Consider the following 15,318-nt stretch of genomic DNA (forward strand, 5'->3'; position numbering starts at 1 on the left):
AGAGCCGAAGTGGATAAATTCTCCATCTTCCCTTAGTGCAGGTTTGCTAGACCCTCTGTGCTCCTGGTGATACCCATGCAAACCCGTGACTGCTAAACTGTGTCAAAAGGGATTTAAAAATTTAACAGTGAACCTACACCAACTCAGCTAGACCTGCAGGACCTGCTTGCCTCAGAAGGCAAAGACTTCTGCAAGTGCTGGGTCTGCGGGCACGGGGTTGCAGAGATTACCAACCCTCAGATGAGGTGTCACGGGTGGCCCTAGGTGAAACGTAGCAGGGCACAGAGAAACACTGTGTGCCTCAGCGTGACTCAGCCTGCAGACTCTCTCTTCTTTCAGCCTGCAGGGTTTTTCTTCTTTCACTGGGCTTCTGTGTTCCTCTCTGCTTTCCTGTTTTTGCTGTTCCTTTTTTGGAACACACTTGTAACATTTTTATGTCCTGGTTGTTTCTTTCCCCATTTGCTTTTTACCTTCAGTAGACAGCTTTTCTTGGAGTCTTGTGTTTGGCAAGAGCAATATAGAGTGATCCTCCTTGCTCCCAGCAGCTCTTCTTTCCCATCTGTGTCTTGAGTGTTACGAGTTACCATCCAACCTGCTCAAGTGAATCACTTCTATATTGTTCCAGAGACAGGCAGGTTTATAATTTTGGAAAGTACCATTCAGGTGTTTTACGTAGAAATCAGGCAGTACGTGCTGTTACCTCTTGTCCTTTCTAACCAAGAGATGCCCACACAGATATGGCTTAAATTGCTTACATGTTGGAAATGTATTTGTAAAACATGAGATTTGGCCACACTTTAAACATTATTTTTAATATTTATCATTGATAATCAACATGGGAAAATATGAAGAAAAACAGAAATAATGCTGACACTGGCACATCATTCCATATCTGAAAGTTTGCATTAAAAGTCTAACCACACACATGCAGAATCACAGAATGGTTGAGGTTGGAAGGGACCTCTAGAGATCATCTAGTCCAACCCCCTGCTCCAGCAGGGACACCTAGAGCACGTGGCACAGGGTGGTGTCCAGGTGGGTTTGGAAGATCTCCAGAGAAGGAGACTCCACAGCCTCTCTGGGCAGCCTGTTCCAGGGCTCTGTCACCCTCACAGCAAAGAAGTTCTCCTTCACATGGAGGTGGAACTTCCTGTGCTTCAGCTTTCACCCATTACCCCTTATTCTATCACTGGCCGCCACAGAGAAGAGTTTGGTCCCATCCTCCCTACACTCACCCCTCAGGTACTTGTACATGTTGATCAGATCCCTCTCAGCCTTCTCTTCTCCAGGCTAAACAGGCCCAGCTCACCTAGTCTTTCCTCACACGATAGATGCTCCAGTCCCTTAATCATCTAATGACTTTTTTGTCAGAAGCACTAACGTTTTTAATCCTCCATAGAGTTCTTACTGTGATTGTTTTGCTAGCACTGGTCTAGTTGCACATGATTTAGAGAAATCCTGGGGATAAAGCACATTTTATGTTAGTTTAGAAGCATTTTTTACTGCTGATTTAAGGTTTTAAATAGAAAACAAAAATGAAAAATACCAGGACTGGGCAACGGAACTATTGCAAGCCGCAGCTAGGCTGACACCCTTAGTGGAGAAGCCCGACAGCTCAAAAATAGAAACTTGTTCCATCTATGGATTAATGCTGTACCTAATCCCCTAGTGTTCCCTGCCACATGGCACATTACCCACACGCAGATCACATACGGACTAATACAGATACATGAATTAACATTAAACAGCTTTTATTTCCCATCCTTTTTTTAAAATAGTTGTTAGCGGAAACAAATCTGGAAGAAATATGCAAGCATCTTTCAAATACACAATATCAGTTAGTTATTTGTACACTAATATTTATGGAGATACAAATCTAGCAAGTTAAAAATTGTCTGTGGTGCAACACTAGGTGGGTCAGTAAATTGATTCTGCAGAATTGCCTCTGCTGACTGCAGTAGGCGATGTATTGTATGAACTTCACTTCTTTTTATTGGACTTCAAGTCTCAAGTCTATGCACTAGTTTTGATTTATGTGCCTGATTTGTCTCTAAAATTACTTTCTCTAACATTCATGAGAGACAAAGTCATCCTTTAAGGAGTCTTCTGAAATGCATTTCGCACTGTGTATTTTAAGTATTGAAGCTTACATGAAATTATAAAAAGTTGCAATTAATTTAAAAATCTGCCATTAAATCACTAGGAGACCGAATCTTCAGAGGCGTTATCTGCTGGGTAAGAATATGGTAAATCCAATGTTTAGCACTGCAGTGCAAACATCAATCCAGTCTTCCTTTTCCATACAAACTGCAGTTGAAATCTAATTGCTAGCATTATATTTAAGATGAAATTGCTTCCTAGTGGTTGTGCTGTTTATTATAAGTTAATAGATAAAGACACTCTTCAAGTCACGTGTGTGTGTGTGTGTTTTAGTTACCACACAGACCAGCAATTTAGGATTGACCATATGCAGCTGGGGAAGAAAGAAAGGGATATGTTAAAAACTATCTGTAAGCAACATTTGCACATCCTCATTCTGGTGCAGCCGGATCATAAATGGATCATTAATGAAAGTTAGAGCAGCCTGAAGCTACTGTAGCAAACACTTGTCTGTAGCAAGTCTGGTGGAACCAAGGAGACATTGCTGAGTGTTAGCTCTGCCCCTCTGGTCTTGGGCATCATCTAAGCTGAGAGCTTTGGGCTGGAAAGACAAATGGAGTCACACAGTTTTCAAGGATTCTTCTTTGCTCGGGGTTCAAAGCTATGGTGATTTATGCAGGCTTGGATGACTTTAAAGTTTCTTCTTCTTTTTTCTTTTTTTCCTTTTGCAGCTCTTGTGAGAGGCCCGATTCCAGCTTAAGTTACAGTCAGCAGTTCATAAAGTATTATAGATAAAGAGCAGTCTGAAATGACTAACTTCAAACCCGTTCTTTCTCTTCCTTCTAGGTTTTTGCAAGAGTACTACATCATTGCTCTTGTCCTCATAGACTACTTGTGTTTAAAAAACAGAGTATATATAGTTATTTACTTAATGGAAAACATATATACGAACAACTAAAAGTGAGTACATTGATTTTATAAACAAATGTAAGATACAGAAGGTCCAGTAAACGGCATATTAGCCTTACATTAGACAGTGTCTTGCTTTGTTTCCACTATGTTGTTAAATAAATCAGAGAAATAATAGAAGTATAAATGCAAGTTCAAACAGTGCTTTTTCAAAAATCATCCAGAACTGGGTAAATGAAGTTGTCTTTGAACAAACAGTATGCCAAGATCTGTCCTCCACAAATCATGGAAATTACACCAGATCCTGAAAGGAAATACATGACCAATCAGAATGAAGTTATATAGTGGAATACGAACGTTACGGTAATTTAAGCAGTACTTCTTCCTTTCTGTGAAAATGTAGGCTGTACTTCTTTTTATACTTGATTTTTAAAAGTAGCCTGCTTGCTTATGTTCTTTGCCCTCTCTTTTAGCCAGCTATGGAAGTTTCAATTCATGCAAAACCCATTCCAGGACAGGGAATTTATTTGCCTATCTCTGTCATGTAGGAATTTATTACAGCCAGCAATCCTTGTTGTTCACCATGAAAGAAAGAATGACGCTATTTAGTCCTGTTAACTATTTACCAATATATTCCAGCAAAGGGACATACTTCTAATTGCACAGCAAGTTGAACAAATGCATGTGTTTGCCGTTCACTCCAAGGGAAGTATGACGAGTAGGATTTATCTCATCTATCATATCATGCCAATACAAGTTGTCTCTCAAGGTGCCTGTTTTTCTCTATTGATTATAAGTGGTACCAAGGATAACTTGGACAACGATCTTTTTGATACCTGAATTAGGTGAGGCAGATAGTTTAATTAGGCAGGACTTAAATGTGACTTACTTCAATTACATATGCAAATCTGCTTTTTTTTAGAAGAGTTAACATAAGTAAATCGAGTGTTTGTATTCTAGCCCTAAAATAGAACAATGATTAAGGCAAGTCAAATGTTAGCCCTGAATTACTGGCCTGTGCCCTTAAAAGAAGGGTAACTCAAAAGCGTGTATTTCTTCTTTAAATATTGGCAATTGTCAAAGTATTGAGACTAGAGACTAATTTCATACGTACAGTCTAACAAGTCTAAATTTAAAGAATTTAATTATACCTAGTGCCAGCCACCAGTGTAACATCAGAGGGAATTCAGACATAACTGAAAGGAGAGAGAAAGAACTGTTAAGTTTTTAAACATTAAGAAGAAAGATTATAATATAATGTAATGGAAGCATTACATTATATTGTAAAATATCTATTTAGTTTTACTTTATAAATTATGTACTTTATGTTTGCTGAAATTACAAACGTCTATTTAGGTCCTGGTCATGCACCAGAAATTGTGCTTCATCTTTTAGAATGAATGAACTCTTTTCAGACTTAACTTCTCATGGGAACTGGGGAAATGGAGAAAGCATTAAAAACAAAACAAAAGAAAGATGAATTATTATGCAGTAGAGAGGTAGCCCTAATTTGTCAGCGATATCTTTCCTGTTTCTGAATTCTAGAGTAAGAATATTAATATTCTTGTTGTAGGAGATAAAGATCTCCCCACTGCTCTGGCAGGAATATGGTTAAAATATATTTTCGAATCAGCTGTAGCAGCGCTCTGTTAAACAGCAGGAGGGCAGCGGGAAGGTTACCAGGTGCTGGTGAAAACTGAGGATGGGACTTGTTTACAGCAGCCCAATCTCCTCCTCCACCTCCCCTTTGCGGAGATAAGAGTTTCAGGAGAAAAAAAACACCTGAGGAGGTAAAATGGTTTCTTTTCCTTGATGAGATTTAGTTGGAGGGATCTGACTTAAATGGTTTGAATTGGCTTTGCTGAGGCAAGTCTCATTTTTATTCCAAACTACAGCTGAGATGTTATGAGCGGGTGTTAGAGTGTGGGGACATGGATAACTATCAATTTCTTGTTTTGGGGAAGAACATGCCTCTCAAATGTTGAAGCTGTATATAGACTGGATCTTTTAGATATTAACTGTCTTATTAGAAATTAAAACTCTTAAATAAGAAATACTTTTTTTTTTTTAATTCTACAGCAAAGAGTTATGTTTTACATGGCAGAATTTAAACATGTGCCCAAGTCAAATGGATGAAAAATGGAGATAAGGTTAGTCCAGCAATACAGTAGATGAATTATAGATGACTGGTCTTTCTAATGCACAGTATTGTGTGTATATTTAGCAGTTAGCATACTTACCAACTGAAGTTATGATAATATGAATGATAGTAACTGTCACAGCATAATCCCAGACCCACTCTTCCACAACCAGGGCAAACAGCAGACCACAAATGAAGAAAGTTATTTCCAATGATATTAAAAGAACTGTAAGTGGAAACAGGGTATTCATAAAAAGCACAATTTAATGGTACTTATTTTCAGAAGTAATGGCAATAGGAAGTTAAACTTTCCTGAAGTAAATTCTTTTTTGACAAAATCAAGTATTATGCTAATGTTTTCATTATAAATCTGGTTTATAATTTTACTGCAGAAATCTTCATGGGTTGTATTCTGGTTTGTTTATAGCTTTAAATATTCCATATTTTGCGCAAAAACATGAGGATTAGCACAATGATGACCAGTGTTGGTCATGTAAGCTAGAGGAGAAGTGGCAGGGCAATTTTACAGGAGAGCCCATCCACACTGTTTACATGTGACATTAAGTAGGTCTGGCTGGTACTGACCTAGATCAGGTTTTTCTCTTCCCAAAGCTAACTATGTGCTTAAGGGGTTATGTCCAGAAAGAAACTTCATTGTTTTCTGCCTGCCTCATACATATATATGTATGTATGTATATATGCATGTGTTTATTCAGTAAGGAGATGGGAGTGAGGAAATAATGTGAAGGAGCGAGTTCGGAAAAGATGTGCATGGGGGAATGGAGCAGAGAATCTACAAGGGGAGTTTGTCATCCGTAGGGATCTCAAGTTATATAAAACTGGAAGTCTGAAGGCTTTTCTCAGCTGGTGCTTAGCTGTCAGTTTGTTTCCTTGATAGTGTAGAAAATGAAATCAACCACTTTTAGGATAAAGTTTGATTATTTGCTCAAAAGCATTATGCTATGTGGCTACCTGAGATAGCAGGAGGCTGAATGGAAGACACATAAGATCCATTCTATCTGTAGTCCTGAATTATTGTGATCTATATCTTATATAACCAACCATAATTACGTCTTTGGAATTAGTAGAATTTTTAATATAAATACATTTTGTTCTTCCTTTTTAAAACAGAGGCATATAAAAATTGCACACTGAATTATTAATTTTTCTATTGTTGCAGTAACATGATACCTAAGATTGCTTCAGCTGAGAGTAGAGACAACATTATTATTTTTTCACTGTACTTGGTTTATACGTTTGGCAGCAGTTTGTGCGTTTCAAAGTTATTTTCTTTATAGAGTCAATTAGTTAGTTCCCACTGTTCTGTATGTGGATCTTCCACCCAGTGGTTTAAAAACAAAAAAGAAATAAGGAACAGATAACTGTAAAACCACATGGGGTTAGGAAATTAGAAGGCACTTTAAAAAATGTAATGCTTGACAATGCATTTAATTAACTTTTTCTTTTATTTTAGCTTACTAGCTTTCATGATGGTAGTAGGCCTTTAAATTTTGCCACCAATTTTATAATTTAGTGAGTAATGTTAGTGCAGACAGGTCTACAATCTTTTCTACAAAACCGGTCAGTAGCAATACCTCCATTCTGATCCGAGACGCCCATTTTTATGTTGAGGTTATCTTTTAAATGCATAAATCTATTTTTCATGGTCATGAGTGAGACCCTTGAGTAAGCTAATCCTCATTTGCAGCATCATGTAGAGAGCTTGCTTAGAGCTTCGTGTCCACTGACGTTAAACAACTCCCCTGGTGTTTCGCTGTTCCTCCTTATCTCCTCGGAGCACCGCAGGGAAGGGGCAGAACCAGCCACGTGCAGGACCCAGCTGCCCTTTGCAACAACTTGTAAGCATGGTGCATCAAACGAGCTGACAGCATTTTGAAAAGGAAAACACTTCGAGATACAGTAATTACATTACAGCCAGGACAAGTAATTCTAGTGGCGTATGATGAACTTTTTTCCATGGCTACAACTAAAGCGTTCCTTTTTTTATTTTCTTTGTCATCTGAAAGCAGTGTTGGTACTCAAAAAAAATTCCATCTATTTTTGTTCCGCTTTTTAATGTGATGTTCTAGACAATTCTTTTTGAGCAATTTTAATTCCAGATGATGTGATTTGCCTTTGCGAAGTAGATTAAAAATATGGTAAGGCTTCATTTATGCATATAATTTTTAGGAAAGACAGTTTGGGAAAATGAATATATTTTAAAGGCTTCAGACAAAAAAATCAGGAATTTGTATAAGAAAGTACAGTCAACCTCTGACATTTTAATGCCAGCTGTATTCAGGCATTGCCAAAGAAATATGTTTATTATGACTGATTATTCATAACATCCAATAAGATTCTGGCTCCTACTTGAATCATAAGACATGTGCTGCAATATGAATTTTATTTTATTCCTTTGTGGAGGAACTTTACAGAGAATAGGTAATTGTTTTATAATGAAAAAGAAGCCTCCTGGTAGAGCAGCACATTTTTTTCAAAATGATGCAAGATTAAAACAACAACTCAAGGAAATGAGTAAGAATCACTAGAGTGAAAAGCAGCAATACCTAAATGAGAAATGCAGGGAATATGAATAAACATTTAAATGCAGTACATTAAAATTACTGAAAACATCAGCATTACAGAAGAAGCTTTAAAAGACACTCCGTGAGGGATACAAGTTTACATCCAGATAAATAAACTTAAACAGAGAAAATCAGAGAAACAATTACCTAGATAGTATGGGTTAAGCCATGAGGGATTTGTCTTAAAATCAAAAGGTGCCAAACCATCCAACATTTTAATCCTGTGGAAATACAATGAATAAATTTAAGCAGCATTCTTCAGTGAGGTCTTAGTAGTTACGTGACATATCATGTATGTTTTAAAATAAGATTTTAAATGGAATATGCTAGGCTTTTAAAGCTTTCCATATCCCAGTAGCTGTCTTGCCCTTGCACACAGTGTCTATGATCTCCACTTTTATTTAAGACGTCTGACACTATACATGCTAATCAGTAGGTTCCTAGAGGAAGATAATTAGTTGTTTTATTGACTATAACATCTCTTTCACATCATCTTCTCACTTACACCCAAGTAGTGCAAGTGCAAGGAAGCATACTAGAACCAGCATTTTATATTAATTTTGAGTAGCCATTTGCTAATTTGTGCGTGTAAATCAAGGTTCAGTTGCAACAGCTGAACTGAGTTTGAAAGTGTGCTCGTGGGATAACTGAGCCTGGAAGCCTCCGCTATTGGACTACAGAATCTAAATTCTGTTATATCCCCTCGTGCTGGGCAATCGTATTAGGCTAAAGCAGGCAAGTATTACCTGAATGCTGCGAAGCAGACTGATAGCACTACATAGTACACGGTGTAGAAGACTACCATGCATATCAACAGGTTCACCAGCACTACCTGCAAAAGGGAAAAACAGAGCAAGAACTAATAGTGTGTTTGGCAGAATAATAGTCAGAAAAAAAGTACCAGATTTCTATCATATTATAATTTGAAAAAGCATTTAGAAAATAAAATATTTAGACAGAATTTTTGCTGGTGCTGGTTTTGTGAGGGTTGTTAAGAGCACATTTCAGCTCCTAATGTGTTACAGTACCTCTTGTTCTTCGCCTGTCTAGCACAGCCACCCCGTAGCTATTCCCTGTTTACATCCTCAGCCGGATCAGTGGGAAGCACCGTTCTTGGCACTTACTACATAGTGGGGCTTGAGAGTTTAAGGTAGTCCAGATGCTTAACTAAGCCTCAGTATTAACTTTAGGGAAATGGCTGCTGTAATTACGTTGAAACTATATGCAGATAATGTGTAGAGTATTGTAAAGCGGTAATTAAGTTTGCCAGCTTTTAGAAAGCATGTGAGCCTAGTGCCTACTTCTGAAAGAAAAGATATAGGCAACTTCTTAAGAGAGTAATGAGGGATATCTGTTACCTTTTTAAAAATTTAATTGTTTGTTTATTTTAAATAAATCCCAAATCTGAATTGAAAAAAGTACTTGTAAGATATGAGCAGAAAATGTGAGCAGGTCTTGGAAAACAACCAAAGGCTAATGATCAAAGACTGGGTCTTTCTGAGGAAAAGAGAATGATACGGAGAATTGTACTAAGAACTTATATTTCCTAAGCTATCTTGGTATCATTATTGCTTTCATTCTGTTTCAGTGTCTTTACTTCTAAGCCACCAGCTTAGAAATAATGCACAGAAAAAAAAAAAAACTGCGAGACTTAACATGATAATGTTTATAAAATGCCTTGGGAGCCTTTCAAGTAAAGCGTAATTCCCATATCTCTCATTATTTAAGTTGGCTTCCTGAATTATGCAGGCCCTAAGACGTATATTAATTCCTACAGGTATCATGTAAAATTATATTTTGAATATTAATATGTTTTGATAATAATAGTAGACTCTTGTTAATGTCTAACACTAATTTCTGTTCTTCTGTGATGACATAATGGTATTCAAGATATTTATTTGGGCTTTTGTTTTTTTTAAAGCAAACATGGGACATAGTACGAGGGATCTCTATGCATCAAACTGAAACAACTGCTTTCGTGTATTATGTGCTTACTTAAAGAAGTACATGAAATCAAATATGTTTGTTTAAGTCTGGTAGAAAGGTCAGTAAAGCTACTGTTTTTTCTTCATCTATAGACTCTGTATTGTCTTACAGTTTCTCACTCTAGACAGTATTTTATCATGCTGCAACCTTTCCTTATAATGACTAGATAGAACTTTTTGTCTTCTGGCATAAATTATGGTATTTACATGTCTGTTTTTCTGCAGTGGACGTTATAATCATGATCTAGATATTTAGAAAGAAAATGCTGTCACAGAAGTTGGTGCTACATAAAAGTCTTGTGGGAACATAATACACATGGACCATTCTGGTCCAAAGTCCATTCAGGCCGATATTCTCTATATTGTGTGAGGTCAGTATCTCACAACAGCAAATAGCTTAAACTGAGGGGAGTAGTAAGTCCTACTTCCCTAAGCAGTACTTGGAAGGAGATGGAAAGTACAGAATTAATATTTATTCCTGGCTTCCTGACTGATGTGTTTTAAAGCCTTTTTGAGCCAAAGATTGCATCCATATCTCTGCATTTGGCACACCTTGACATACCTTGGTTGGGTTTTCTTCCAATAATGTTTCAAATGTGAAAGTAAGTGCCACAGTTTAATTCTGAGTATTGTAAGAAAGTATTTTATTTTGTGGGATTTTTTTAAACCTCCTGCATAGTCAATTGCATGTTCTACAAGGTTAGTAGCTTGCAGAATGTCCTTTTGTTCTTAGGTTATCAGAAATAATGAATCATTTGCTCCCTTAGTTTTTTTGTGTTATGCCTGATTATTTCTATCCCATTATCTCCTACTCAAACTCCGCTTTTTTAAGAGTTTTAGACTGTTTAATTCTCTCCAAATATGAAATCTATAACACAGCAGTGATTACTGTTGTTTATCTTTGCACTTTTTCTACTCCTGTATTTTCTCTCTGAAAAGACATGACTAAAATTGCAAACCAACCTTCTCATTTACTAACTGTTGTAAAATTTTGCTGAAGTGCACCATAAGATTTAGAATGAAAGTGGCTGTGACAGTTTTGTGGCAGAGCAATATACTGCAATCCTGATTACCCCATTATTAACTGAATATACTTGCACCTGCAAATACGGGTCCTACACCTGCAAAGTTTTGTGGGCATCCTACAAGATTTCCTACTGAATTTCTGCTGAGATTAGTGGAATTGAGATTACATTAAGTGCATTTGAAGTCTCAACCTCTTACGGAACTTCTTGTCCGTGTTCATCAAAAATAGATTTAAAATAGAAAAATGAAGACTGAGATAATGAAACAGTCAGCAAAAATAATAGTTAGGAAGCAAGTTATGAAAAGCAACTCTGCATGAAAAGAGTATTAGAATATAGGGAACTGCATACAATTTTTCCCTGTGTTAGGATGGCAACCAGGCATCATTGACTGCATATAGTGAAGCATTATACCAAAGCCAAAGAAGCCAGTTGTTTAGACCAGTGATACCAAATTTGCAACTGGAATGAATTTAAGAAAAAAACCTAAGAACTGATAGGACTGAAGAAGAATAAAAGAAATCACACATGTGTAAGATGGTTATATGGAGCAAAATAGAGGAAATAATTGGATGTTCATAGTAAAAAAGGAAGAGGAGTTATTTGGAGAACAATTAAGACTAATGAAAAGAAACAAAAAAGTTTCAAAAATCATTTCAATTTTGCAAAGTTTGAAAGAGATCGGATCTCTTTATTTATTTATTTATTTACTAACTATTATTCAAGAATCCACATCAAAATCAATTAACAAGTAGTTCCATGCCCTTATCATGGTTAGGAATTTTGAGAATAATGTTGGGTAATGTTCTTTACAAATGATTCTAAGTTACTGAATTTTTTTAAAAAGGGGGGGAAAAAAGTACAGAGTAAGTTTTTTTTTTCTTTCCCTTTAATCCTCATTTTCAAATAAAACTAGATTTGCAGATAAGATTGGAGTAAAAAGAAAAAAAAAGGTAAAACTTAACCCACTTCTAAAGTGTATTTTCATTTTGATTTAGTTTGTTGTATGTGGTCAGAGCTGACCCACAAAACAGCCCTTCCTCTAGGATGCAGTCACTCTGAGAGGGCTGTAGCTGGACAACAGCTCGGGCCAGCTCTTTTTCCTGTGCTGCTCTTGCAATGCTGTGATACACAATAAGCCCCTAAGGCTTTGGTATTTAAGGTAGAAGAATATGAATAGAAATAAGCATTATCTCCAAACACAACTTTGGGAAGATAAAGTGACATCCAATTTGGGGTCTTTTTAAGGTATGCTAAGGTATGAAATTAATGCAGAGAAGAGCCACAAAGGAGTTGATGGCAGTTTCTTTTTTCACTAGCACTACAGCTCTAAACAGGTCAATCTGTTTAGCTCTCGGGACTGATTTGATTATGATGGATAAGCACCTTCCCAGGCAGAAAATACCCGGTACTTAAGGCCTGTTTAGCCTATCAGAAGAGCCACAAGAGGTAAATGACTCCAAGTTATAGCTAGACAAATTCAAAAGATAAGGACATTTTTTTAACAGGGAAGGCAATTACCCAGTGGAACTAACTACCCTTGGAAACAGCAGATTCTCCAAAGCTAGAGCAGATGCCTGTCTGGATGAAGCTCTCTCCAGTGCAACTAATGCTCACTTCTAGCCTTCCCTCTTTGAATGGTTGAATGTAGATAATACATTTACAGAACTGTCCTGCAGTTGACAGAAGTATGGGTAATCTGAACTTAGCAAACTACTTTTTCGTAATTGTTCTCTTGCAGATTACTGAAAAATAAATGTGTGTCACTGCATCTATCTCCCACAGCTGCCAGGGGCTTTGGTTTCTCCTTCAATAGAGGAGAAATCCATCATGCCTGTACAAATTGATATTTTTCAGTAAGTGAATGTTCAGCACAGTTTCTTATTCTGCTTTTCTTTCCCTACATCGAAACAAAGCAAAACAGAAAAAGAACGAGTAATCTTTAACCAGCTTGGTGTGAGGGGTAAATACAACTTTCTCATTTCTACATTTTTTTGGTCTTATTCTAGATGAAAATTGGTCAAATAACCCATTTCCTTGATTCTGTTCGATACCGTACCCAACAGCCACTTTAATGTCCTTAGAGGAAAATGTCACGTGCAAGTCTAATAGCCATGGTATGTTTCCTCCATGCCCAGCCTCCTCCCCATGCCTGGATGTGCCCTAAACACTGCAAGCTTCATCTGTGGCACATTTTTTATAAGAATCATTTACACTCAGTTCTCCCAAATGGATGCACATTTCATGGAATACTCCTCTGTCTGCTGCCCCTCTTTTAAGTCTTATCTACTACAGATGTAGATTTGTACTGTAATGAAAAAGATGAGAGGGGACCATAGTGCAAATAACAGACCTGAAGGAAGCTGTGAGTTGATGGCCTGTTGACCTTTAATTACAGTAGGTGAATTCCTGGCCTCCCTTGAAGTCAGTGATAAACTTTCATTGACTTCAAAGGACCAAGATTTTGCCCTTTGTACCCAGAATATTTTTAAGCCCTGCCTTACTGATGTATTACCCATAACATACTTTGCTTAGTCAAGTAAGCTAAAGAAATGCATGAAACCCAGTGCTAAGAATATGCTGGTAAAAGAACAACATGAAAATTAAAAACTCGTGACATTTTTTTCCAGATGTATTCTACTTCATTTTGTTATTTGACCTTTCCCCTGAAATTTAAATGTATATTTTTAAAATTTCAAAATACATTCAATTCTCTCATCTTTTTTTTCTGTTTTTAACCTGTTAATGATGTCAGTGTGAAAACACAAGTTAAAGAAACTACATATTAAATATACATACATATATATGTATTTATATATACACAAGTGTGTATATATAAAATTTAAAGAAAGAAGTTTAGGAATTACTGTCCTCAAATTTAAGGTTTTATTAGACACTTCTAAGAATTAAATCTCATAAATGGAACTAGGTTATAAACTTTGAAATCATTTATATAAGATGTACTCTGCAGCACTATAGCAAGAGGTGCCTGAAATACCATTGTTTAGGCAGAGAACATTGAGGAATATTTTCCAAGAATGAATGCAGCTGCTCTTTCAAGATCCCCTGTAGCCATCTAGTACACTAAATACGATCCAGTGACATACAATGCTGTACAAACCCAATTCTCTTTACCTTGGTTTCAGCAGCTTTGACCTTGAGAGCCATGGACACATGATGAGTAAAGGAAGTGATGGTATTCTCTTCCTAATGCCAGTATCAGAAGGAAGAAGCAGCTGTTTTTCACCCAAAAAGCACTCTTATGGGTGAGTGTAGGACAGAGGGAGGCAAGTTTATTGGATTAAACTGAACTGAGACAGAAGCCATCTGTGAGTCAACTGTAAGCTGCTGAAGACCAAGTAGAAAATCCTACCAGCTCATTAAATGTTCATACTTGGGTTAGCTACAGTCAGCTAAAGCATGTCAATAATATAACTTGACCATTTAGAGACAAGACTAGGAATAATATTTGCTGCTTTCTCTTTGCCTTTGCAGCATTCGTTTGATCACAGTTCCTTAGGCTATTATACTTTACTACTTTTAATTATGTATGCAATTCCTAACATTAATTCCATTGACTATCAATGAGGAAGGGTACTTGCTTCACGCTGTCCTTCGTTAGCATTTTCTTCTGACTATCACTTTATTACCTCAAGGATACTTCACATTTTAGGTTAATTAATTAGGTTAAAAATGCCAGACCTGTGTTACGACCCTTCTCCTTTTCCTGAATTGTGTTTTGTTTCTTCTGTGGAATGAAGCTTAGCGTATTAGAGCTCAGACCCGCTGCTTCTGAGCAGTTCCTCAATGGATTCAGATTTGACTCTTTTTAGAGGCACATTATGACTTGGTAAACTGAGTGGAGAATGAACTTTTTTTTTTTTTTTTTGCTATTGCTAACATAATCTGAGCAAGTATCTTTGTGTGTGTCTTTTTAATCATACAAAATTAATGTTTCCTGCTTTAAAGCATAGTCTGTGCTCAGCAAACAAGACTTTTTGCTCATGGATTGGATAGTTCCAGATTGTAAATATTGTCAGGGAAATTACTGGTAGCACTGTGTAAAATTCATATACAAAATGTCAGCACAAAAATTTGTGCATCAGTTAAGACCTATTCTGAAGGCTGTCTACCCTATATATCAGCGGAAAATAGCCGTGACCTAAAATTAATTCACATAAACTTTTTCAGTAACTACAAGTAGCAAGATAATTAATAACGAATTGGATTAATCTAAGATTTATTAATCATAACAATAGTTTACATTCACTGATTTTTTTCACAAAGAGTCAGCTGACGTTAGAGGCTAGAATTAAAAGTCTGACTGAAATGTAATGTGAGCTGTAGGCATGGGTTTGCTGCAGAGACTACGAGGTTCCTCCCATTCCTAGTGCAAAGCTGTAAATTTTAAATATGCTCGGGGTAATAGCGCTGCTGTGTCCCTGCTTCCACTGTGTGATAACGCAGCAGCAAACGGGGATGCACAGACAGCGTGCAACCCAAAACGCTGACTACGTTACTCAGCAGTGAATGTCCTGGAACAGATGTTGTGTTGGTAGCAAAATATTGAGATA

General features: G+C 36.8%; 1 protein-coding gene across 1 annotated transcript; it reads right to left on the reverse strand.

The window, feature by feature from the left end:
* Window positions 1-3,024: 3,024 nt before the first annotated feature.
* Window positions 3,025-13,912, reverse strand: TMEM244 (transmembrane protein 244). Its single transcript, XM_010218534.2, has 6 exons — window positions 13,880-13,912; window positions 8,481-8,566; window positions 7,882-7,955; window positions 5,250-5,375; window positions 4,161-4,205; window positions 3,025-3,313 (listed from the first exon to the last, which is right to left on the reverse strand). The coding sequence occupies exons 1-6, from the start codon at window positions 13,910-13,912 to the stop codon at window positions 3,219-3,221; spliced, it is 459 nt and encodes a 152-aa protein (XP_010216836.2). The 3' UTR covers window positions 3,025-3,218.
* Between the last annotated feature and the right edge of the window lie 1,406 nt (window positions 13,913-15,318).

This window comes from Tinamus guttatus, unplaced genomic scaffold (genome assembly GCF_059628265.1).
Source record: "Tinamus guttatus ecotype Peru unplaced genomic scaffold, ASM5962826v1 Tinamus_guttatus_pri_ptg000525l, whole genome shotgun sequence".
In the NCBI taxonomy this organism is placed as follows: Eukaryota; Metazoa; Chordata; class Aves; order Tinamiformes; family Tinamidae; genus Tinamus; species Tinamus guttatus.